At 39.7% G+C, this 26508-nt stretch overlaps 3 protein-coding genes across 10 annotated transcripts in view; 1 reads left to right on the top strand and 2 right to left on the bottom strand.

Annotated features, from left to right (window-relative positions):
* Positions 1-696: 696 nt before the first annotated feature.
* Positions 697-1709, top strand: LOC147165200 (protein NCBP2AS2-like). Its single transcript, XM_086089705.1, has 2 exons — positions 697-825; positions 938-1709. Exon 2 carries the CDS (start codon positions 1029-1031, stop codon positions 1332-1334), a length of 306 nt encoding a protein of 101 aa, XP_085945831.1. The 5' UTR covers positions 697-825; positions 938-1028; the 3' UTR covers positions 1335-1709.
* A 2072-nt stretch (positions 1710-3781) lies between these two features.
* Positions 3782-12835, bottom strand: meltf (melanotransferrin). Of its 3 annotated transcripts, none has more exons than XM_086089703.1 (17): positions 12752-12835; positions 12328-12587; positions 11402-11556; positions 10824-10923; positions 10228-10413; positions 10000-10156; positions 9657-9724; positions 9362-9546; positions 7801-7966; positions 7368-7513; positions 7199-7295; positions 6923-7117; positions 6691-6844; positions 5373-5440; positions 5108-5295; positions 4655-4847; positions 3782-4550 (listed from the first exon to the last, which is right to left on the bottom strand). In XM_086089703.1, the coding sequence occupies exons 2-17, from the start codon at positions 12374-12376 to the stop codon at positions 4489-4491; spliced, it is 2169 nt and encodes a 722-aa protein (XP_085945829.1). In that variant the 5' UTR covers positions 12377-12587; positions 12752-12835; the 3' UTR covers positions 3782-4488. The 3 variants fall into 3 exon arrangements, with proteins under 3 accessions (XP_085945829.1, XP_085945830.1, XP_085945828.1); XM_086089704.1 differs by lacking the exon at positions 12752-12835 and adding an exon at positions 12685-12734 and having other exon boundaries at positions 6923-7114; XM_086089702.1 differs by lacking the exon at positions 12752-12835 and adding an exon at positions 12685-12734.
* Positions 12836-16324: 3489 nt separating this feature from the next.
* Positions 16325-26508, bottom strand: part of LOC147165202 (discs large homolog 1-like protein) — a 127316-nt gene continuing 117132 nt past the window's right edge. For all 6 annotated transcript variants that reach the window (XM_086088314.1, XM_086088316.1, XM_086088315.1 and 3 more), the window contains 6 exons: positions 24365-24415; positions 22827-22928; positions 22388-22560; positions 22140-22249; positions 21625-21716; positions 16325-18886 (listed from right to left, as the gene is read on the bottom strand). In XM_086088314.1, coding sequence (XP_085944440.1) covers positions 18780-18886; positions 21625-21716; positions 22140-22249; positions 22388-22560; positions 22827-22928; positions 24365-24415 — 635 coding nt within the window. In that variant the 3' untranslated portion in view covers positions 16325-18779. The remainder of the gene's footprint in view (positions 18887-21624; positions 21717-22139; positions 22250-22387; positions 22561-22826; positions 22929-24364; positions 24416-26508) is intronic.

Here is a 26508-nt window from a genome sequence, read left to right on the forward strand (position 1 = left end):
TAGATGTCACCCCAAAGGTTTAGAATTAACCACCCTTTCCCCCCAAACAAATTTGTGTGACATGAACGAGCCATGAACAATTGACCAATGGCAAGATGTTGAGACAAACGATTAGGGATACATTTACATAATCTTTATTTTTCCCCAAAAATATCTATATAGTGAGAAATTATTAAAGAATCTGTTTGTGAAAATTAGAGCATTTACGGGGAGTCTTGTTGAGATATTGTAATTACAAAACAAAAGGAAAATGAGGCCTCAATTTCAGAAAAATGCCATCGCGGTCTGTGGGACCAATAACAATAAAAGTTTTATTTTTCTTTGGTTACGTGTGACGTAAATCCATGCGCCCATGATGTTACGCGCATACGCAAATAGCACTAGTGATGGGCATGACCGTTTTTTAAAGTGAACTTAATCTTTAGAATCAGTTCATTAAAAAGAACCGTTTAAAAGTTTTGTTCATCGAATTGTTCCTTCTAAGAAAACACTTAATTTCATAACATCCAAACTATTGAGTCGATCATATTGCTATTTTTGATGTGGGCCTAAGTAGAGGTGTGCATCTCAATTTTGGTGGTGATTGATTTATACATTTATAAAACATTTTAAAATATCAAATAAAATACAGATTTCTGATGTGGCCCGCCCCATAGGCGATGTAGCATCATCCCTCAAAAGCAGTAATAAATGTTGATCAGTAGGTGGCGATAACGCAGCACTTACTTCCACATCAATAAAAGAAGAAGAACCGGAAGTCAACAACAGACTTGTTCGTCTCCATGTTGCGTTCTACATTCGGTCACCGACACCTTTTGAAGTGAAGTAAGTCACCTTTATTTTATTCACTGAAACTACCGATTAGAAGAACAGCACGATAATCGTTCACCACTGGATTTACGCCTCAGACTAACATGAAATATTGTTATTATTTCAGGGTTATGCCTTTTTAGGGGATTCTCAAACGTACACTGCGAAACTAAGTCATCGACCTGCTCGCTAGAACTGCGCGGAGGTGACAGCAAATCATGTTGTCTCGAATGTTGCTGTCGCTGCTCAACAAACTCCATGTCGTCGAGAAGCTGGCGGAATCTCGTCCATTTCGCAGGGCAGCACAGATCACAGCCTATGCTATCACCAAGGCTCAGATAGTCGGCCGGGACGCCTCGCAGCGGGTCTTGCGGTCGCAGACGCTGCGGCAGGTCCGAGAGGAGACTGATCGAGTGCCCGGGGGAGTGGAGGACGTCGGCAGGCGACTCAAGAGAGTCCGAGAGACGTTTGTCAATGAAGTCAAGGATGGATGGAAAGATGGATCTCGACAGATTAAAAAATAATCCCTCAATATGGATGCTGAACAGTCTGTCTGAATGACAGCAATCATTCAGACGTACTGTAAAAGTCCTGTCAAAACTTAGTGACCTCAAACCATGGAACGTTTTGATGCACCTGGGAAATTTATGTAATGTCAATGTCACAGACACGCGTTTGGATTAATGTGTGATTTGGATACAGATGGTGGCCGCCAGTTACACAAACTGACTTCCTTTCAGTCAAACCAATGTGGAATTTTAACATTAGGCCATTATTATAAATTAGTATGAATTTAATATACCATATATGAACATAGTGTACTATATAGTTTATGGTGATGATTCACAGTTGTGAAGAGATTACATTAACATAATTAAAATTCGTGTGTGGTTCATCCATTTTGAGTATTCACACAGTTTGTAAAAAATGTGATGGGTTCTCTGGCAAAGGAAATTTTAGCGTAATGTTTTTACTAAATAGCACATGCTACGTATAATCTAGAGGTTAGCACGGCTGCCTCACAATTTTGAGGTTTTGGTTTAAATCTCTGTTTAAGGAACTACAGTTAGTGTTTGTTCAGCTGAAGACTTAAATCAGTCTCATTTGCAAGGGCTACATTATAAGTAGCTTTCCTTCAGATGCATATTGTGACAGTGAAAACCGTCTAGTAGGGCTGGGCGATTTTGCCTAAAAATAAAATCTCCGTTTTTTTGATACAATTTACGACACCACAACCCCCCCCCCCCTAGATTTTATTGCATTTTGTTATTTCTTTCTTTCTTTTACATTTCAAATTAAACCAAGAAAACTAAGTGCTTGTGCGGCGAGTCCGTCTTGACAAGATAGGGTACAGGTTGCGACCACGCAGCGTCATAAACTTGCACATTTGTGCTATTCACATAAGCTTGTAAATGTCTATAAGCAATCACGGTAAAATATTTTATTTACAACAGACTAAAGATTTCCTCGCTCCGGCGATTGACCAATATTAAAATTATCGCTAGCATTTGAGTTGCCAGTCATAGCAAAATAACCACTGCCAAAACAAATGGCGTAGGGCAACTTGAGCAATATACCGGTACTTGCGGCTAGGTAGCAGTCGTACATACCGGGGTTCTCCCGTTTTCATTAAGTGGTGAAATCAATTCTTCCTCACTGTATACATGAGTGCCATATCATTAGCGAGGTGCAACGTGTCCACTTTGGTGGTCGGTCTCATTGTGCCCCTTTCTTGTCATACGTGCTTCCTTGTGTAAATGACTTCATGGTAACAGTAAACTTTTTTTTTTTGTTTTTGCTGTTGAGTTTCTGCCGTAGAGAGTGTGTGACACGACTGGCAGAGCGAAAGCTACGGAAGCCCATGGGGGCGAAACTAGCCGCGGCGCAACAAAAGGGATGAAAAAAACATCGATGTTATATATTTTTTAATCGTCCACAACAAAACATTTGAATTAATTAAAAATCGATATATCGCCCAGCCCTACCGTCTAGCATTAATCACCTCATATTATCGCTGCCCTCAGTCCACAACCTTGTACCTTCAAAATCATCACTTTTCAGGAAACCCCAAAAACTGTATTTTTGCTCAACCATTCACATTGCATTATCAAAGATCATTATCATTTTCAACACTTAAGATTGGTCAATAATTCATAAAAATGACAGCCACTGTGGACTGACAAAAAGTATAGGTTTAAGGAAAAAGAAAAAAAGAAATGAGCCAAATTGTCACTTATGAGGTTTTGGCCCGATGCCGGTGATATACACATTTTGTTTGGTATACTGTAAATTTCAATCAGCAAATTACATTTAAAATCAAACTAAATGGAAATATAGTGGGAAGCAAATATTTTAGTAAACTACATTGTGTGCAACTGTTTAATTCATATTAAGAATGGATTTGGTGAAAATGTTTGCGAAACTGATTAAAATTAAGTAAATTAAAATTCTCTGCCAATATGAATCTATTTTGCAACAAATGCAAAGCAGTCATACTACTCGTATAAGTGGACTGCAAAATGATGTGGTGGTCCTGATCTGGTCCCTAGGCCTCAAATTTGACACCAGTGCTCTGTTCATATGTGAATAATAGGTTATTTCTCAGGGAGAAATTATTCAAAACTGTAATCAGTTTGGCCAGGCAGCTTTAGAAATTCTGCCTATCACAAACTTGTCATGAATACTAACAGCATCAGCTCTTAACAGATGCTAAAGTGAAACATACAGAAAGACCTATTGCAGGGGGAACACATGCCCCCTGATAAACACTTAACTGCATTTTGTTACAGTACATACTGTATCTTTCGATCCGTGTACCAGTTAACATTTTCTAATCACTCTCTTAAATCTTTATTATGCTTAATCATTACACAGCTCAGGAGGTGAATAAAAAAAAGACTATGCAGCAGTTACACTTGATTAAAAAAAATTAATAAAACACATGACACAAATGCCTTTTGATGCTTCAGGATTTATTTGGAACAAGATACACAACACAGCTAAATACAGTAGCTTTAATACCCGTGCAGACTCACTGGCCTGGCAACTAAATATTAGTTAAGTTTTATCATTTCACACTGAAATAAAATCTCTGTTCAGAGGAATAAATGCACTAATTTCAGACAGTATGAGTCAGTACATATACACTGATATGGTATCTGAACATCATATAAAAATAAATCTCAGGGTATAAGAAAATACACAATACATTTTGAACTGAATAAAAAAGAATAGACCATTAACAAGAGGAGGTACTGATTGAGAGATTCACAAAAGAGAACATCTACAAGGAGTCTTTCACTGTGCTAAAACCAATTCGGTTTAGCTGGAATTCTATTTGCATTGCACACCTATTTCCACATCATGAATGACGGGGGGGAGGGGGGGGGTGTTATTTTTGGTCAAGACCACTTGACTACCAACCTCTGAGAATGTAACAGGTGGCAGCATATGCTCTGATATGGCAGCTCACCTTCTGTAAACAAATTGGTAGACTAGAGGCAGATTCATTTTCTTTCACAGCTACAAGTGGCAGTTTTTGTCCCATAAAAGCATTTTCAAAATTGTCATCAGAGGGGATTGGTATCCATATTTAACCAGTGCTCTGTGATGGAAGGATTAGGAAAAGAGAACAAGGTGAGGGAAGGGAGCGTGAAAAGAAATTGTGCATGTTGACTTTCAGATGGCCGTCAGCATGGAGCATAGCAGCGCTACGATGACCAACCACAGCGAGGACATTACTGCAAGACACGGAAAAGGTGACAAAATACATTCAGCATGTTAGTCGTAAAAATCTCATTTTAAAACATTCCCACAAAATATTATCAACGTCTGAAGCAAGTACCTGCACACGATGCATTACACTCCATGTTAATCAGTGAGTCCAAGTATTCCTGGCCCAACCACGCCTGGTAGGTTTTTCTGTCACTTACGCCCACAAGGCGCACGGTGGAGTCTTTGAAGATAAGGTCTGTGCCCTCGAATGCCTGCGAGTCGAACATCTGGAACCCTGTACTTGTGTCGCTGCCGAAATACGTCTGTAGAAAAAACAAGAAGGACAGTGAAGGTAAAGGAAAATGAAGCAGATGAAGGCAAGACAAGTTATTTGAAAATGCGTCAGAAATGTGTGGTTGGAACGTGGCAAGACATCGCTTCATTATCTATCAGGGAAGTTGAGGCCTATCACAGCTGAGCTGACTCAGAGTGAAGGGTGGGATATGTGGTGTCGATCATAACATCTCTATCCCTATTTCCCAATTATGGCGGTTGAAAAACATGCCATTCTCTTCTTTAGTACCTGAGCATGGTCCAGGAGTCCATAGATTGTGTGGATGTTGGTTTCAGGCCGCACCATTACGGCATGGGCGGGGACGCGCGCCAGATGACAATATTTATACTGATTGACTTCGGCTTTGCTGCCATGGGGACACAACAGTTGGAAGTCTTTGGACAGGAGATCTGTGGCCCAACTTTCAGTCGAGTTCCCTGGATAACCACACAAAAGCTCCATGTGGGGATTCCAGTCAAATGTCATATTTGTGTGATAGAAGCTCGGCTTATACCGTCAGTATTTTTAAACACAGTCGAATGCTTGATGAAAGCCACGTCTCCTTCTCCCGTTGCCAGACACCTGAAGGAAACAAATTATTACTAATTTGAGTACCCCGAGAAAACTCACGGGGTAACGGTGCCAGCTAAGGTTGTCAAAAATGTCGATACTTACACGTCATATTCGGATACGATACTAATTTGTCATGGTATCAATACGATATGTGCGTTCCTGCAAAGTCCGCCACGCTAAGCAGTGCAGCCTATTTGGCAGGCAGCCTGCGGCAACACTGCGACCTCGCTTGCTCAACTACGTTTTACAGCTGCTAAGTAAGTATTTCCATTGCGGCGGCAGTAGGGCCAAACCAGCCAGTCTTGGTGGACAAGAAAAAGCAAGATGCCTTGTTGTTTTGTTATTAGCCATTAGCCGGCTACAGCGGTTAGCTTTATGCTCAGCCGAATGTTCTTTTGTTATTAGCCATTAGCCGCAGGCTCATGGATAAGCTTTATGCACAGTGAATGTGTACCTGTTTATTGCTGCTTCAAGTTGTGCGTCAGAGCGTGTATTTAGTACATCAGGGCTCATTTGCAACCTAAGAAGGGCAAGACTCACAGAGGAGCACATTGACATGCTGGTCTAATTGTAAAATAATAATAATATTCCAACAGCAAAGAAAATATAGATCAGTGATACGGCTTAAACAGTCATTCATAGAATAAAGTTCAATTTCTAAACCCTTGTATGCCTTAAGAGACATTCACACTTTTAAATTTTTGCTTTTAAAAAAGTGTAGCTAACTACAGCATTTGATGTTCATTTTGACTGATTGTTTGTGTAGTTTACTACCTCAAATATTGATTGTTGTTCACTTGTATAGTTAACCACCTAATTTTTTTTATTAATGTTTCCTATGAGTATTTTTACCTCAGACAACCAAAAATTTTGTAATTGTAGCAATTTTTGTATGAGCTATTTTCATTTGTATAATTTATAATTTATTTGCACATGTGAAAAAGTGACTCTTGTTTTTGTTTAAAAAAAAATTCCTTTTCTGTTTATGAATAATTTTATTTACTTGCGATCATGTTAATAAAAATATTTTTCTATGCATTTTAAAAGTATTTGTCTTTTCTTTTCTTTTTTTATCTCTGTGGTATTGAAAATGGTATAGAGTATTGAATATTTTCCTTGGTATCGATATTGAGTTTTGAGTTTTTAGTATCGTGACAACCCTAGTGCCAGGAAACATATATCACCGGGCAGAACCATCAGTGATAAGAAAAACAAAAAACTGTCTTGATGAAGAAGCGGGTTTGGTATGACTTTTGTACCTGAAGGCACCGTCATATCCATCGAAGAGGTCCTTTCCTTTCTCACATTTGTTCTGCCCTGAGTCGTCTCCCACACACAAGCCACACAGGTTGCTAGGGAAACCGGGCTGATTTGCACCTGGTACACAGCTCTGCTTGAAGAACCCACCAACCGCTACAGACCACGGTAGAAAAACGAATAAGAAAATGTTTCACTTGGTCAGAGATGATTTGTGATCAGTGGGTCACTGACCTTGTGCTATCTGACAATGTTGAGGGCTGATCAGGCCTTTCTCAATCAGGATTGATACAGGAACGTTCCAACCAGCTGTGCGACCAAATCCAGTGTGACAAGATTGACGGCCTTTCAGATCATCAAGACTCCTTATGTCATAGCTGCTCTTTTTCACCACCGCAACGGCATAATAATTGGAGCCATCCCGATCTGCTGGAGAAACATGTCAAACACTGTCAATCTGTGATGAACTTTGGCTAAATCGTTTTGCTTCAATGAGTGTCTTCTTTGTACCTGTATAGCTCTCTCCAGTAGCGGGGACCAAGCCATAGTCCTTGCCAGCTGTAAAGATATAACCTCCATCCAGAGTGATGGCATCCGCCTGGTTGTTCTGAGAAGGAAGTGGTACTTGTTTTTAAAACACACACACAAAAAACGACTGTTGCTAATCTGAACACTTTACCTTTATTTTCTCCATGCAGTCCATCACAGAGTCACCATAGATACAGTTGACATTCGGAGTAAGCCCTTTCTCTTGAAAGGCACTGCCCATCGCAGCACATTTCTGCTGCTCGCCCGATGCCAGCACACACCACCGCAAAGTGCTTTCTAGTGGTAATTGACAGGTGAACAGCTAGATAAATACTTTGGAAGATTATTTAGCATGGATAATGTAGTTAGGTCGCTACTGTAGATGGGTAGGTACTCTTTGTTGATTGGTAGCTATAACTAATACCTAATACAGTGCATAGGTATTCTAAGTGCTGTAGTTTTCTAGATGAACATAAAAATATAAGCACATAAGCCTAAAGGTATTTTCTTTCTGAAAGGGTCCTGCAGTCATGGCAATATGTACGGTATGCATGTGAATAGATGCAAACAAGAGGAACAGGCACCTGGAAGTTTACAGTCCATGGCACTCATGGCATTATAATAGAGCTGACCCATCCATTTCTTTGGGTCATCATACTCGGCACTCTGAAACATGACGGCGGACTCAGAGAAGAGCACCGTTCCTGCTCCATAAGGCTTGGAGGAAAACACGTTGAATCCAGACTTCTCCTACACATGGGAAGAAATGATTTAATTATGATACTTCATAAAATGTCACTCAGCAAAACACAGTCAAACTATGATTCTCAACTGGTGGGTCATGGACCCACTGCGGCTGGGTCATGGACAGCTTGTAAAAAATATATATTAATAGCATTAATTTGTATTCTGAATTTTCCCCCCAGTACCCTACAATGCAGAGAAGTACAAAGTTCCCACATGGATTTTAGGTATTCAAAAGATAATGTTACTTGTGCGCTGGTCATTAGTTTACTTTGTAAATAAATATAGTGCAGCTCAACTCTTGGCTAGTGGGTGCCATAGCTAGCCATATGCTTTCGGTGCTATAGTCAGTATAACATGCAGTAAAGATATTTTCAAAGCTATTTAATCTTCAGCTAATGTGGGTTGCGACTTTATATCACCAGGATTGGGTTACTTTTACCCAAGAGTGGGTTAATCAGGAAAGGCATCCATTGTAAAGACAAACAAAAATAGCAATATGCAAACTACTCATTTCGGTAAAGTTGCTGCTTTTTCATTGTTAGATTAGGGCTCTTCGTGATTAGATAGGTGACTTGAGCTAGACCGTTGTGTCGCTGTGATCTGTCCTGGCTTGGCGGCTTTATCTATCTGCACTCTGGCACACTTATCCAGTTGAAACCAGTTAAGACCATCAGGTCACATATTTTCACATGGGCTAGGCTTAGCCGTCGCCTGTGTAGGTGGGCGGCCAAGACAGTATAGGAGTAGAGACTATTTTGAATAGATTAGATCTTCTTCCGCATTCAGCAGATAAGGTTCCGCAGCTGTGTACTTGATCTTTCTGGCATCCAGTAAATAGTTCAACTGAGAATATGCAGTCTCCTGGTTGTTATTAAAATTTGTATAGCAAGCATTAAAGATAAAATAACCAATGAAAGTTCCTATCTGAACTTTAGAACTGCTCAGAAAATGTTGGCACTAAAATTATCCATTATTTTAATCATATCTATACTGATAACCTGGCTGGTAACCAATTTTCTTTAGTAGTTCAGTTTTAGTAGGTCAAAATCTGGACCCAACATCCTCAATTAAATGTGCTAGTTATAAACAACCCAGTATCGGCTCAGTCTCTATTGGGCCCAGTGCTGTGTTAACCATTTCAACCAATTTGGGTTACTTTTGACCCATTAGCTTTAAGATTGTATTTTAAGAGTGTTAGTGACTACAATAACAACACAATCAAGTATATTTGAAATATTCATCTATAGCCCAAATTGTGACAACCTGACAATATTAAACACAAGCCAACTTGTGTGCATGCACTACATTAACAAAAGAAATGCCAAACCCACAATTCTAGTAAATGTTCTCTTGTTTGAGGCTGTTGTTCCTGCAACTGGTTGAGATGTTTGGACCTACCAGACCCTCAGCAAGCATGTTAAACACCACAAACGGAGTGACGTGATTGCCAACCACGACACCTCGAAACGGGACGCGGACCAGATTGCAAGTCTTCCACTGACTGACAGGAAGTCTTCTGCCATCACGACACAACAGCTCATAGTCTTTTGAATTGAATATGTGTGCCCACTTAGGGCCGTGACCTGGTGGGGGAAAAAATACATGGTTACGGACCAAATCAACTCATGGTGTCTTTCAATACTTTGTCCATATGATATAATGTAGCTAGTGATTAAATTAAGTAAGTCCTTACCATCTGTATTTTCTTCAACAGTTGTATGTTTGATAAAAGCAACATCTCCTGCACCTTCTGCCAGGCACCTAATGGGACGATTAAAGTTGAGGGGAACCATCCACTAACAATCATTTACATTTACAATGGAACATTTTGCATTTTCGCTTAACCTAAAAACTTATGGGCTGGGCAAGGAACCCGGAATACCCAGAGAAAAAAAAAGAGTGAAGTAATCCTTGAGGGGCGTTCAAATTGAGGGTTTCAACCGTGTTTCTATAGTTTGACTATGTCAATATTTTGCAATTTATCAAACTATTCCTAATCCCCCTTATAAAGCCATTTCACAGGTGCAGTATTTTACCTGAAAGCTCCTTCATAGCTGTAATATCGCTCCTTGTTGCTCGCCTCACATTTGTGTTGTCCGTTTCCATCTCCATAACACAGCTGGCACAGCGACGGAGGATCACCAGCCTCATTTGCTCCCGGAACACAGCTGCTATTAAAAAACTGTGCCACACCTGATCATGTGCACACACAGTAAATATGAGTGCATGTTTCTAAGGGCACTTAAAGAATGAAAGCTTCCTACCCTGTGAGAATTTACAGCCCATGACAGACATGTGGCCCTGGTCTATGAAATGTCCGATGGGCATATTCCATCCGGCCGTTCGGCCTTTCCCAGTGTGGCAGCTCTTTTTCCCTGCCAAGTTATTGATGTTGATGCTAGAATCGGCCCTTTTTACAACGGCGACTGCAAAGTAGGAGGCCCCGGTACCTGAGGGAACAAAAAGAGAGTAAACAATGGGATCTGGGAAAGCTTATCAAAGCAAGACTAGATGACTAAACAAAGACTTGACTGGCAAATGTACAACCATAAATGGAAAAACCAATCCGGTAACTCAGACGGAGGTTCTTCATCTCCTGTTGAAACTGTTGTTATAAAACCTTACTCACATATTAAATGGAACCTTGGCTCAAATCTCAAATTCAGTCTGTGTTTTTTTAATTAAATTAAATTACATTTATTTATTTATTTATTTATTTTACCTTATCTGGGTAGTCATGTGTTTCTTTTGAACACAGTTATTAGACAGCACTCATTGTGTCATGTTCATAGTACCCTTTGATCTTGTGAAAATGATATGAGCTTGTTGAATTGCATGGTGAGGAGACAAATCATCTTACGATCAGCCTTTGTTTCACTGGCAGCCATCTTGAGTGAGGCACTCTTCCCCAGTTTGTAGATATCAGTGGCAAACATGGACAAAGCATCAACTTCGTTTCCCTACACAGACGTAACCAGGAAATAAAATCAACAACAGGCAACACCACCTACCCCGGTTCGGATCCGGGTCATGGCACCAATTGAAAGGTTTAGTGGGATCACTTCACCTGGTCCTGTTAAATGGTAAATGGACTGCTTTTTATATAGTGCTTTACACTATATGGTGCCCAAAGTGCTTTACAATTGAAGCTTCACACTCACCCATTCACACACGAGTGGTAAGCTGCTTGCTGCCACTGGGAGTAAATCGGGGTTCAATGTCTTGCTCAAGGACACTACAACATGGTCACGGATGAGGATCGAACCCACAACCTGACGGGATGGGAGACGACCACTCTACCACTGAGCCATACCGCCTTATAATGCTCACATTTTAATACTAACTGAACTAACATTCACACAAAATCACAGAGGAAGTCAAACATGTTGAAAAGTAAGGAATTAAAGCCTCGAGTATGACGAGAAGTCAGGATCCAACCTGGAGCTTTTGCACGCAGTTCTCCACTGTGGTTCCACGGACGCAGCTGAGCGACGGCCGGATGGAGACTTGAGCGAAAGCCAGCGACATGTCCTCACATTTTTTCTGCTCAGCTTCCGAGATGGTGCACCACCTGATGATGCTTTGACCACACACTGAGAAGACAGACACCAGTGTGACTCACAGATTCCACTCATCTTTTCCTTTGCCAATTTGCATAAAATGTCAAGGGGCTAAAATCATATTTTGTTTATGTTTTCTCATCCAAGTCAAGGTACAGAAGCAATATTTTGAGGTGAAGGGGAAACACATTGAATTACTCAATCAATAACACTGATAGCTGAATGGTAATTATGCCCCAGTTGTATTACACAATTATCTTCAATAAGATAGCGACACCTACTTTTACAAACCATTTACTGAAAATGTTCTAACATTTTTATTATTATTTTTGAATGGCAAATTTGTCTTTTAGATTTTAATAAACAATCACTTCATTTTTTTCATATGCCAGTCCGAGTTACTACTCCTGTACTTTGAATAAGAAATTTCGGTCAACTCAAATTGCCGAACCCACATCTTAAATAATTGCTAATACATCACTTTTATTTTCCTTGTACAAGAAAAAAATAATTCACATCCACCAATCAAATTACTGTCCAGTTTTGAAGGTTTTCCTTGGTTCACTTATGAGGCCCAACTACTTGGAACATGAAACTTCATGAAACTAATAACTTGATATTCAATAATAGATGAAAAGTATCTTTCCAAATAGTCTATCCAGTAATTACTGAGTTTACATTTTAATATCATCATAAAAGTTAATTTTGCCCCAATATTCATCAAAATGTAGCTTCATTTTTCATTAAAAGATACATGACTGATTTTACTGGATATATCGTTACTACAACTGAACAATCTCTTACCAGCATGTAGAATTAACAGGAGGGCTCCCGCCGTGCTCCACATGTTCATGATCACGTACTTCTTTCCTCGTAGTGTGTCAAAATCTCCTCTGCTGACGCTTGAGTCCAAGTGCAAGTTTTATTTCCGTGAACCGGGTCAAAGTTCTTTGACGATGATCAGGAATGAAGTTGCACAACTTGACCCAGCGAGGATAAGTGGGACATAAAATGGATGGATGGAGGGATGTTCAATAACAAGTCCAATGAAATATAGGAAGGTCCTGTAAATAATGAAATATTAGTTTTCCTGTCTGCTACATGCCTTAACCCGAAATCACAAGACTCAAAACAGTACAAGAAAAGTGCCACCTCACACACCTCACAGTGCCAGTGTTGCCTAGCTGCAGACCTGAGTGGGAACAGAGAAGTCTTTTACCGTTCTCACCTCTGCTTTTTTTCGCTGTGGCTGTGGGGCTTTTCCACAAGTGGACACTCAGGTCAACGCACAGCACATACACATGCAGACTGGGACTGTTGGTGACTCACTCTGTGTGGAAATGGGCAGCACAAGTGGATTGACACCGTTGACTCGGTTTTCTACATTTACATGTTATCTTTACTACATAAGAGCAGTTAGCGTGAGGGACATCTTAACTTATAGGTCATTATGAAGTTCCTTCAAGAGAAAGAATTAGCAGAATAAGGAATCTCTTGAGTCTTATAAGTGGCCAAATATCTGCACAAACATCAATACAAATGATAACTCAGTCTGCTATGATGATAAGATATGATAATAAGAGATTAAACAATAGCACATCTTTTTGTTTTATTGTCCACAACTTTATTGTAAAAAAACAACAAAAAACAAAAAAAGAAGTCATTTTCAGTATACATTGGACATGTATCCCCGAAATTTCTGTCCACTTATGACGTTTTTAGTGACATTACTACTTATTGTCTTCCTTCACTAGAGGCTGAAACAGTGGCTAGTTGCATGGTAATTATTTACAATACAGTATTATTATGATTGTACTACATTATTACGGGCGGCACGGTGATTGACTGGTTAGCACGTCCGCCTCCCAGTGCAGAGGACGTGAGATCGAGTCCGGGCTTTGGCCTTCCTGGGTGGAGTTTGCATGTTCTCCCCGTGCTTGCGCGGGTTTTCTCCGGGTACTCCGGTTTCCTCCCACATTCCAAAGACATGCATGGCAGGTTAATTGAACACTCCAAATTGTCCATAGGTGTGATTGTGAGTGTGGATGGTTGTTTGTCTCTGTGTGCCCTGCGATTGGCTGGCAACCAGTTCAGGATGTACGCCACCAGCTGGGATAGGCTCCAGCGCCCCCCGCAACCCTTGTTAGGACAAGCGGTTAAGAAAATGGATGGATACATTATTACTGTAATATTAGTTACACAGTATACAAACTGAAAAAAACATACCTGTAAATTTAATATAGATATAAAGCCTCCAAGGTACTCCATACAGGTCATAATATGCCCTGCCAATCTCGTCCTTGTAAACTTAATTAGGTGCTGGGAACTTTATTGGAGATCTGTACTGAAGATAGTTTGTGTCACATGAAATCACAGGTGTGATGATGTGACAACATGACTCATTCACTTTTATCAGGGTGTAAGTACCTACAATGGCATCAGCTGACTTGAAAACCATCTAATTTTCACTTCAACGGAGAAATGATATGGTGGGATCATATTTGTATTCATGTGGATGAGATGCTACAGCACAGTACCGTGTTTTTCTGTTCTTCTAAAAATAGCTTACCTGTCATGGGACATTGGGATTTCCTAAGAATGTTGTAGAAGTGATTAGTCATTTAAAAATGTAAACATTTGAAGAGATTTGTAGAAATAAAGTTTAGCCTGTTGCCTAATTTTTGTGAGAAATCATTAACATCAGTGTCTTCACAAATGAACAACTAAAAATTTTAATATTATTAAAGGTGGTTTAAGCAAATTTGTTATTTCAGACATGTATCAAAGTGGTAGACCTTCACATTAATTAATACCACAGAAGTGACTCTCAGGTTCATATACGTTGCTGACTCAAATTGTACAATATGAAATAATTACACGTGTGAACAGTACATTGACTTAAACACAACAAAATGTAACTCTCTCACACAACCAGCAATATGCCTACAGGCAATTTTTTTTCCATGTTCCTTCCTTGACCGTCACGTCATCTGATATTGGAGTGTAAACGTGTAAACATTGGGCTTCATACCTTTTGAGGGATCGAGCGAGATAAGCTGGAGGAATACTTGTAGGACTTTTTTTTCTTCTTCTAACTGGACATTGTTCTATTATCAAATCATTGCTAAGTAAGGTACATTCATAAGTGGATGTTGGCAATATCAACCTACAAATGATATGCTCAAAATGAGTACTTGGTAGAGACAGACCTTACCCAGGGTGGGACGATGGAACATGTGGTTAGTATGCCTACCTCAGCCAAGAGTTCCATATGGAGGACCAAAACTGCCAAAAAAAAACAAAAAAACGAAATGACTAAAAGTGAAAATCAAAACGGATATAAAAAATATTATTAAAAAAATAAATCCCGCACGGGCAGATTTTATTAAAATAACCTTATTAAATGTTTAGTCATACCCAAATCTATAAAGCTGACATAGAAAATAATGGACTTGAACAAAAAGAATGATAATATTGTCATTCATTCTTAAACAAATGTTGTTGATTTAAGAAAAACTCAGATTTCATGGTTGCAAAAGTATGCGAACCTCTCACTTAATCGAACGTTGCACCTCTTTTTGCAATGAGAACTTCATCCAAACATTTTCTTTAGTGTCTTTCACATCTACTTTGGGGGATTTTTGCCACTCTTCCTTGCAAAATGCAGCCGATTGAGAGAGGTTGGATGGGCGTCTAGCATAAACTGCCCGCTTCAGGTCCCGCCACAGTCATTTGAAAGAATTTAAGTCAGGATTTTGACTAGGCACATCCAGAACATGAATCTTGTTGTTCTAAGCCTTGTCGATTGACTTTTCTTCTGATTGTTGAAGCATGCACGAGTCCCAGATGCAGCAAAAGAGGTCTGCAAATCCCTCAATGTGATGCACAGGTTGGCTTTCACTTGAATTATCATTTGTCTTGTGGGTCTTGCTGATATTTTAGAAGGTCATCCACTTCTAGGCAGGATTGTAGTAATTTTCAATGTTCTCTAGTTGCAGATGATCTACTTCACAGTGGAATGATGGAGCTATTTTTTTTAGATGACTTTATAGCTGTCACTACCCACTTCTTGAGGTCCCCAGAGATTTCTCTTCCTCTCAGCATGACTGACCTGTATGGGTTCACCTGGGTAAGACTAAAGTGACATGTTTTTGTCTCTGTTTCAGTCAGTGACGCACAATTTCTTCGCTAAACCTCTCTCATTTCATTGGTCCATATCAGTGGTTAATTTAGCTACCAATTCGTCCTACCTGATCCTAATTAAGTTTTGACTACACAATTGATTAAAAAAAAAGAACAATGCATTGAATTGATAAACCTACACCTGTACACATATAAAATGTAATGGTTCAGATTGAACAACAAAATCAGGTTGAAACAATTGGAAAGTCCAAATTGCTCAAGAGGTTCTCAAACTTTTGAGCAGTTTTGGTCCTCCATAGGTTCGGGCCAGGTTCCAATTTTGAATCAGGCCTTACCTCTATGAGGTTTGCATGTTTCACCCATGCTTGCGTTGGCTATGATAGCTTCCTACCACGAGGTGTTACTTTTTTTACTCCAAATGTCTTGTTGAGAACAAGTTGCACAAGATTTTATTTGAACTAAGTGGCTGCCATTTCTTCATGGCCTTATGTAGCCTATCAAAAGCACTAGTGGTGTTAGTACTTGGTAACGATGGTGACTTGAGTTGAGTACTCGTACTGGTATCGGTCTGTATTGAACACCCCTACAAAGCACCAATGCATTTCATTGCTTTGTGTATTGCTCATACAGTCACACGATCAATATCAACACGGACAAATCTCAATAAAGACATTTATTTTGTACCAAAATAGGCAGTTAGCGCAGGGATAAATATCATCATCATATGTTATATCTATATATATATATATATATATATAGATCCATCTCTGAAATAGATTCTTTGCATCAGTGCTTAACTCTAACAGACAGTGGCATAAACCCCTGGCTAAAAAGAATCAAACAAAAAATCCAGTTCTGTTAAAGCAATCAACAATTATTAATGGACATAAATATAAATTAGCTTCAGATACTGTGAGGAACGCGAAACATTTTAGCTTTCCAAACTCAGAACCGGCTTCTGTGTAAGTCTCTGGGCAGTCAGCTTTGGGGTGGAAAGGGTTGGGGGCAAACAATTAGGTCCATCTGGGGCTTGCATTTCCAAAAGCATTTCAGTACTTCAAATCACATATAAGACACAAGCGCGTCATTTGAGAGTAGCCTCATTCACGACCGTAGCGCTCAAAGTACAAAACACTTCATCAATCAGACACACAACGCTCCCAACACAAAACTACTCATAAAAAAGATCGTTATGTTCCATGATCTCATACCTCTACTACAAACAATGCTATCATTCAATATATAAGATCCCCTGAGAATTCCTCTTGTAAACAAATAATATCTTTGAAATCGTCAACTTCGAAAGGAGTTCACGAACCCCTGGGTGACATCATGGTGGCTTCTTCCACCATTTTGTGTGGATTGATATGTAACAATTACATGGGAGTACGCTGTCAAGTCAGTATGATGTTTCTTATAGGGAGAGTGCCTTGAGATGAAAATGCTGTAAGTGTAATGTACCAGCGCGACGGTCATTCATGTGGCAAGCCTCAGGCGCTTTTGATGCATTCTGTGGCTTGAAAGGCATAAATCAGTTAATTTGTTTGTTTTTCCCCAAGTCTTGAATAACTGCTTTTTAGCCATAGAATATTACTAATAAGCTATAGAAATGACCCAAGTGACCCTTTAAAACTCACAAGGCAGTCACAGAAAAAAAAGTGAACCACATATTGAAAGATCTCCAATGCTGTTCAAATTTGTTACAAGGAACAAGCCCCATTTAGTGCAACCACAAAAAAACAATACAACAATGACGTTTCGAACAGTGAAGGTGCCGTTTATAAATGTGCACCACGTGGTGAATTGATGGAGAGGAGGGATGGAAAGGCATGAGACACTGGTTATGTTTACATGGACAACAATACGATACTCCCGTCGTTGAGCATTCTCCAAATAGGACCATTTGGATGTGATTGGTAGAATTGTCCAATTCTTGTACACTTTACATCACATAGTCCAAAGAAAGGAATCATATCCACAAGAAGAATACAGATGGTATCATCATCTAATGTTTTTGTCTGTATGCTTTTGTCTGTATGCTTGATTTGTTGACTGGAAGCCAAATTTGGTGTAGGCCATAGTTCAAAAGGTCATCACAGATTGTTCTTTGCAGTGACTTGTAACTGCAGTATTATTTTATTGACTCGGGTTATTGTTATTATTTTTTTTTAATTTTGCATATGAAGACAAAGAACAGCAGAAAAGGCAGAGAAATTTGTGGATTAAGACTCAAGCAAACAAGTACAGTATGCCACTGAACTGTACTCCAGTCAAAAGTCAGCCCGGATGCTTACCTGTCACTAATGAGGACTGAATGAATGAATATAGGTACTTGGATGCAGACTAATTTCACGTTTCTTTTTTCTTTTTGGAAACGTTCTGCATGTCACGGATGTCAATTAAACCGTACCGAATCATAACATTATTCTTAACTTTTTTAAACAATACTTTCTACATTTCTCAGCAGTAATCATACAGTACTATATGTTTTCTATCTTGGCCCTTCAGTCCAATATGCCATGGCACCTTTAATCCATCAGCTCATATTTAAGCTTGAGGCAGTCTGGCAGGTGGTAGAAGTGGTAGAATAAGAGCGGAAGGTAGAAAAGTCAGAGAAAGAGTGTCAAAGCGGACTGATGCCATGAAGAAGGACAGTGACAATAGGAAAGAGGAATAAGATTTTGTTCCCATAAACATGCTCTTAAAGCTACAGCGTGCAAAAGTCTGCTTCTTGGTGACAATATTATCATTACAAACCCATATGTGAATGCATTACCCTTTGTTAATATGAAAACAACAACAACAACAAGCGTTACAACAATAATGAAATCAATAAATCCGATAATGGTACATGTTCCATTCATTGATTTGAACATGGTCCTTAAACATTAAGGAACCCAGCTGTAGGAAGATTCACAAGTGGGCTGCTGGAAAGACATAAGCTCCTCCCACAGCAGGAATTCCCGATCTCCAGATCAGTCTCAGCCTCGCCCAGCGTTGTGGCCGTGTGTGTGTTTGTGTGTGTGAGAGAACATGGAGATGCAGCATGTGCGGGGAAGAGCGAAAACAAGCCGAATTGTGCTGCCAATGTTGGTAGCGTGAACCGCATTGACTCAGAGTCGCTCCTTAGTGGGCACCCAAATGTAAGGACCCGATTGCTCTTCGATTATCTGCTTCACCTGCGAATACACTTCCTCGAGAGTTGAGCCGTGGACAAAAGCTGCAAAGGAAAACAAAAACAACAATCATTTAGGTACACTTAAGAAAACAAATCCTTATCAATTTAGTTTGTACATTCCTCCACAGTACATCAAACTTTGTGACTCAAAGTACTTTCCTTGCAAAAACAACATCATGTCTGGTATTAGAAGAAAGCTTGTGGTTATCCGCGGCCGCAGATGTCATTCAAATTTACCTCATGACATGTATGAACCAACAAGAGGCCAGACAATTCCTCGGCGTGTAAACATAACCCTCAAACCATCCTTGTTGCTCAGATAATACTGATTGGTCAGAATGACTTCATGAATACCAATTTTGAAAATTTTAAAGATTGGATGTCATAGAAAAGTTATATTACTGTTTTTGAATAGTTACATTCAAAAAGTGACACTCATACATTGATTAAACCCATAGGAACATTCATTGAAGGAGGCCAATTTCTACGATGGCGTATTAGGGCCACGTATAAATATTTGTTTTTAAGAGGGTGGGGGCAATATTGTGGCAAATTTGCAAGAAAAAAACACGGAAACCTACAAGAAATACACGTAGCGTAGCTTTAGTCTAATGTGAGGATTCGTTGGTGGTTATTCGGACATTGTTTATAAAATGAAAAGGCAGGATGGAGACGGATTCATTCTTAACTCATTTGGATATGTTTTTTTGTATGCTAGAGCATACATAAGGCTTTGATGCAGCCTCTCAACTGCAAAGAACAGCTGAAGAAATGGTAGTTATTACACAAACAGCCAGCAGGTGGCAACAGAGCAAAAGAGATCAACCAGGGGCCATGTTGAAAAAAAGCTAATTACTCACATTTCTTAATAGATTTGTGAATAATGATGAAACTTGAATGCTAATTGCTGCAAAACGGAAACAGATAGTAGCAATAGAACACATTTCTGTGGGCCTTGCCAAATCAGTCAAAATCCAGTAAAACAGCCGGGAGCGAAGGGGGTTGCTTCAGTGAAAATGGCTGGGAGTGAATTAGTTAATTTAAACTTTACTTGTTAGACACGGAAGCTAGAGCGACAACACTTCCTGATCCCATATCAGCTGACTAACACTAAACAATCAGAAGCTAGCATACTTTAGGCGAAAGCAAGTGAGTGACGGAGAGCAGCAGATTAAACACATCAACTTTGCTAATTGTGCAAAATAAATACCCAAAAGTATGAATGTGTAAATAATAATTCTGGAAACATAAATGTACAAATAAATATACATTTTAACAAATAAACTTAAATGCTTGATCCTCAGGGTGTGGACCTTTACAAAGTGAGGCGTCTTTGTCGCTGGCCGCACACAACGCTTCAAAAAGCGAATGCATAACATGATATGGTTAAAGCCATTACTATCTCCTTATTTGAAAGCCCGACCGAAAAGTATTGGCACAATTTTCCGAGTAGTACGCTACGTGTATTTCTCATAAGTTTCTGAGTTTTCTACTCACTTTATATAGTGGCAAATTTACTCCATAGTCGCAAATGTACATGTTTTTTCTCTCGAAAATTTGCCAAACACTCTAAAAAAAATTTTTTTTTTATATGTGGCTCTAATATGCTGTTGTAATTACCACAGAATTTTTATTTTTTAAATATATATTTTTTCATGTAAATTCTAACTTCTTGAGAGGGTGAATTTTAGGTTATGTTTTCTATTAGCGATAATCGTCAAAATCCTAAATAAATAAACACATAGTATTTTTCTCTGTGCGCATTAAACTAGTGACATAAATTCAGTTTTCCACAGTATTCTAATTTATTGAGATGCACTTGAATTTCTGTCTTATAAAAGATCTGTCAGGTTGTAAAGGAGTTCTTGTACATTTAGTTTTAATTGCCTCAGGATTGTATTCATTTTACGAGGTCCAAATGTTGCAGATGTGAGGTGGAGTACGTGCTTCTCATGTATCAGGTCCACAGTTCAATCTGCGGCATGTTCTCTTCCCTCACAAAAAAAAAGAAAAATGGACAAGATGTGCCAGAGTTCACTTCCTGAGCACTGACAGTTTTGCCCTTGAGTGCCCAGGAGCATTACTGTTCCCTCACGTACTCTTAAAGGAATACTTGACTCGTTTAGTCACTTTCAGCAATAAAGAGTTGATATTTTGTCTAGAATTAATTTGACAACTTCATTATTTTTCATGTGTAATTAATACCTTAAAAACACATTTTTGCACTTGCTGTCGACTGAAAGTGATATCATGCGTGTCACGGGCTGAGGGAATGACCAATTACGGCTCACCTGTTTTTTGGGTTTGGTCTTGTGACTTTTGCAAAATGAGCCATTAGCTGATCCCTGAGCATGTGATGCCATTTTCAGTCGACGGCAAGTGGCAACATTTGTTTTTAAACGGATTAATTGTACATGGAAAAAAAATGAAGTTATCAAATTTATTCTAGACAAAATGTAAACTTCTTACTGCTGAAACTGGCTAAATGAGTAATGTATTCCTTTAGCATTTTACTTGAATTTTACCCTTGAATGAATTGCATGACGTGAATTTTCCTAATGTTGGTCAATGTGAAATTACAAAGATAAAATTGTTTGCCTCCCAACTTCTGAACATCTGTTTGTATATGTAAACCTTGAAAGGTTTGCATTTCAAATTGAGGTGCAGTATGATACAGTTGAGCTGAGTACATGAGCTGTAATTTCAATATAAGAAGTAACATTAAGTTAGTCCTTGTGAAACACTACATGAAATATTTATTTCAGTGAATGGTGTCTCACCAGTGAAATATTCTGTGAATTCCTGCTCCAGTTTGACAGCTCTGTCATAGGATTTTCTTGCCTGGTCCTCAGTAAAACGCTTATTCATCTCTCTGGAGAAACACACACAAGTCCCAGTGTCAATGTAAAGCATGTTCATTTCAATCAGTCTTTTTAAACACAATGAAATGCCTTGATGGCAAGCTCAAAAATAATTTGTGTCACCAAGATTTTTTCCAAACCGCTAATAAACACTGATAAACATTCACTATGTTTTCCACAATTGGTGAAAAAATAGGGGAAAAAACTCCCAGAATGCAGTGAAACAAAAAAAAAACTTGAAGGCAAAATTGTCCGAATGACGGGGTCGTACCTCCCAAAAACTTGAGGCACTCGTAAGTCAACGTACTGTACTAATATTATTTTTCTTCTTATTATCTTTTTCTTTTTTGTTAACGTAGTTAGAGCAACCTACTCTGACTCCAAAAACAGTACACTCAATAAGAACCAGAGCCTTACGACACTTTTTCACTTACAGGATGTTGTCAACATTGCGTGGCCTGATGAAGATGGCGATGGGATAGAGGCCTGCCAGCTGCAGACGCTTGATTGCGTTTCCTGATACATCCAGTATACAGTGTTTACCCTGAAGGACACAAAGAGTTAGCTGCAATGAGACGTCTGCTCTCACTTTACATTAATCAATCCATTCGATTTGTCGTCTTTTTCCTCTGTGCTGTGTCTCAAATCTCGCCATTTTGTCTCCTCCATACTTGCTTCCTACCTTGTCAGCGACTTCTCTAACGGACTGTATACTGGTTCCATACAGGTGGTTGTTATACTGCCCCGCCTCGATGAACTTGTGCTCCTGGATCTCTTGTTCCATCAGCTCTCTAGAGGCCATAAAGTGATAATCTCTGCCATCCACTTCGTAGTCCCGTCGTGGCCGAGTTGTGTCTGAGGTGTAAACAGATAGACTGGAAGTATTAAACTCATTTCTAGGTAAGGAGACTAAAATATTAACCAATGTTAACCATACATGGTCATATTAAATCGATCAATATGAACACATTTAACTCATTCACTGCCATTAACGGCTATAGACGTCAAAGATCCATTTTAGCTGTGTTGGCAGTGAATAGGTTAATTATACTCAAGTCAATCCTAGGTGCGCATTTCATACAGATTTCTACTGAAATGTATCTGAAAGTTTTAATACTCACGTGGAACGCAGGAGCCAAATTTGTCAGGGAACTCAGAAATGAGATCATCATTGACTCGATCTTTCATTGGTCCAAGCACAATAATGGGTCTTGTGTAATTCACTGAGGATACAAATGGTAAAATGATAACAATTAAGTTAGACAATGGAATTTTAAAACATGATACTTCAAAAATAAATGTTCCTATGTTCCTATTGACTATCAAGTATAGTTGAATGATGGCCCAGATACAGAAACTGTAGATGTGTGGGGTTATCTATAAACTGTGCTTAAAACACAATGCATTGCCACAATTGAAAATTTGGTTTTAGTGTTCAGGACATACAAGAGGCTACAGAACATTTTTCGAGTTGAACAGTCTAACAGCTTCTGGATTTTTTTTTTTTCAGTCAGGTGGTCGTGCTCCGGAGAGTCCGGATGCTCTGTAGCTTCCTGCCTAAGGGGTCCTTGATGATACACAGAGCCCTTTTTCTGCATCTGATGGTGAAGATGTCTGTGGTTGGGGGTAGCCTGTTCCCTACAATCTTCCGAGCAGCCTTTACTGTCCTTTGAAGAGCCTTCCTTTCTGCAGCCGAGCATCCTGGGGGAGACAGTGATGAGGAGATGGTGTTATGGAACCGAACAGTCAATTGTCTGTTGGTCAGGGAGTCTAGGACCCAGTTCTCCAGTGATGGACTCAGTCCCAGAATCTTCAGCTTTTTTCATCAGGTTCTGTGGGATGGTGTTGAAAGCAGAAGAGAAATCCAGGGAGAGCAAGCAGACATAGGAGTCCCTGCTTTTCAGGTAGGTAAGGGCTGTGTGGGCAAGTGATGAGATGGCATCACCATTGGAGTGGTTTGTCCAGTAGCCACAGTGGTGAGAGTCCACAGTGACGTCTATGGCGTTACTGATCTGCGCCAAGATCAACTTCTGAAACGGGGATGATGGAGGCAGCCTTTAGGCAGGTTGGGACAGACGCTAGTTGGAGTGAGGTGTTGAAAATACCTGTTGGCACTTCCGTCAACTGGTGGGCACAGTCCCTCAGTAGGCGCCCAGGGATGTTGTCAGGGCCTGCAGTTTTGCGGTTCAAGAACTAGTTGTATTTTGTCATGCACTTAATTCCTTTCCACATGCTCTGAGAGTCATTGTAGGTGAAGTGGCCTGAATTTTCTGAGCAAAGGAGTATTTCATCCTCCTGATGCCTGCAGCCAGATCTCTTCTTGCTGCCCTGAGTGCTGATGCTTCGTGTGCCCTGGAGACACGAACCCCGGTTCGAGCCTTCAGCACTACTCTCAACTCTGCATTCAGCAAGGGCATCTAGTTCGGTTAGTTACCCTAATCTTATGAAGTAGTACAGTCATTAATTACAATAAATATTTGCATACAAAAATTCTAAGCAATAAATATAAAATAGTCTCTCCGGCAGCGATTGAGCGTTACGTCATATTCTAGCACTGCTGAGAAAAGCACAGGTTAAAAAAACCTGTCAAATTAAAAAACAACAACAATTGGGTTGTATCTTCAAATATGTCTATATGTAATTTGAACAAATCACTGACCTTCCTGCTGTATAACTGCTTGGTAGGTTAAGAATGTCTCTTCAGGGCCAGCTAATTGGACACAGAAAGGTGAGGGACACATTTAAATGCAAAGAGAAAAAAAAACAATCTTGCCATTTCCATACTTTTGCATTTACTGCTTGGCTCTGGAAAAGCAGAGTCTCACAAAGACAAACATCACACATGCACTGAGTGAGGCACCGGGCACGCCTCACCCGATAGGAAATATAGGCGAATGCCAAGGGCTCACATTCATCCAGGCAGCGCCACAACATTGGGAAATACTGTTTGAGAAATACTGACATTGCCGTAATATCAACGTAACAACGCCAATGCCACCTTTTTCGAGGTAATTTACCATTGATACACGTGTTTGGGGAATAAGTGTTAATAGAAATGATTAATTCATCCATTTACTACTGCTTATCCGGGGTTTAGGTCGTGGGGGCAGCAGCTTTAGTAGGGAGGCCCAGACTTCCCTCTCTCCAGCCACTTCGCCTAGCTCCTCTGTGAGAATCCTAGGGTGTACCCAGACAGTCTCTCCAGCGTGTCTTGGGTTGTCCCCGGGGCCTGGTGAGACATGCCCTCACCAAGGAAGCGTCTTGAAGGCATCCTAATCAGATGCCCGAGCCACCTCATCTGGCTCCTCTCAATGTGGAGGAGAAGTGGCTTGACTCTGAGTCCTTCCCGGGTGACCGCACTTCACAAACTATCTCTAAGGGAGAGCCCGGATCTTGTTGTTGCAGTAACGACCCCACGGCTAATGACCATGGGTGAGGGTAGGAACATAGATCGACTGGTAAATCGAGAGCTCCACCTTTCGGCTGAGATCTATATTTTCCACGACAGTATCGGAGTCCGCATAACAGCAGACTCTGCACAGGTCCGTATGTCGATATGCTGCTCCATCCTGCTCTCACTCGTAAACAAGACCCCAAGATACTTGGACTCCTCCACTTGAGGCAGGATTATCAATTTGCTATTAAACATACAAAAAATATTCACTTAATTATTTGACTACATTCGAAAACGTTTTCAGAGAATGGCCCGTCAGATTTTCAAGTGTGGGGCAACAGCGTCATCGCATGGAAACCTACCTTCTCCTCGACAGTTAAATTAGAGTTACTTTGAAAACTTACAGAGCGGTTTTGCTTTTGTGGTTCACTCAGCTGATGGCTTTTCCAGTGACCTTGCAAGATCACCCCAATTGAGAAAGGAGAGACACCTATATGTATTAATAGTGGGAAATGGTCTTTCTGATTTTGGGAAATACTAATATTTAATATGTCTGTTTATTATTATATTTTTGACATTTATAAATGTACAAATTTAAAGCATTGTGACCGGATGTATCAAATATAACACAAATCAAAAGTCCTATGTGGATGTTGATTTAAATGTTTGTTTGTTTGTTTGTTCAAAAGGACTAATAAATACTCTATTTGCAAAGAATCGGAATTTTCTCTCATATATTTCACGGTTCAGGCTTTATAGGGCTAATTGAATCACTTGCAGAATCAATTGATTGACTCCAAGAGACAAACTTGTGAACACTATTGCTAATAATAATAGCAATAAACAACACTTCCTCCATTCTACTTCAAAGAAACACAATCCATTGTGAGTAGCACAAATAAAGCATTTCCTTGATTGCAAAACATAGCAGAAAGTCCAAGCCCACAATTTCCCCCCACTTTGTCTTCTTTTTCTTTTATTGAATTTTTTTAATGTTCCTCCCCTGGCAACATGCAAGGACCTTCCAACTGTGTGAACCACGTGAAACCCAGCGGCCAACTGTGAGTGCACCTTTGCAGTTGCTACAACATCCAAAGTTTGGTGCATATCGAGTATATGTGGGTAATAATAATCTCAGTTTTGTGTGTTTCATCAAGTTCGCCAAGCCTCAATACATTCCTTTTCCCTGTTATATTCACTAGGGGTGGGAAAAAAAATCGATATTGCAATATATTGTTGTGCTCTCTTTTGCAATAAATATATCGATATACTAAGGGCAGCATCGATATTTTATGAAGGCACACCAGCGCAAAGCACTTAATGGATTTAGCCCGCCATTCAGATATATCAATGACGTTGGAAACATACTCAGCGTAACACGCTGCCCTACACCAAGGCTAACTTAAAAA

Source organism: Leptonotus elevatus, chromosome 11, assembly GCF_054856555.1.
Source record: "Leptonotus elevatus isolate MCC_2025b chromosome 11, RoL_Lele_1.0, whole genome shotgun sequence".
Lineage (NCBI taxonomy): Eukaryota > Metazoa > Chordata > Actinopteri > Syngnathiformes > Syngnathidae > Leptonotus > Leptonotus elevatus.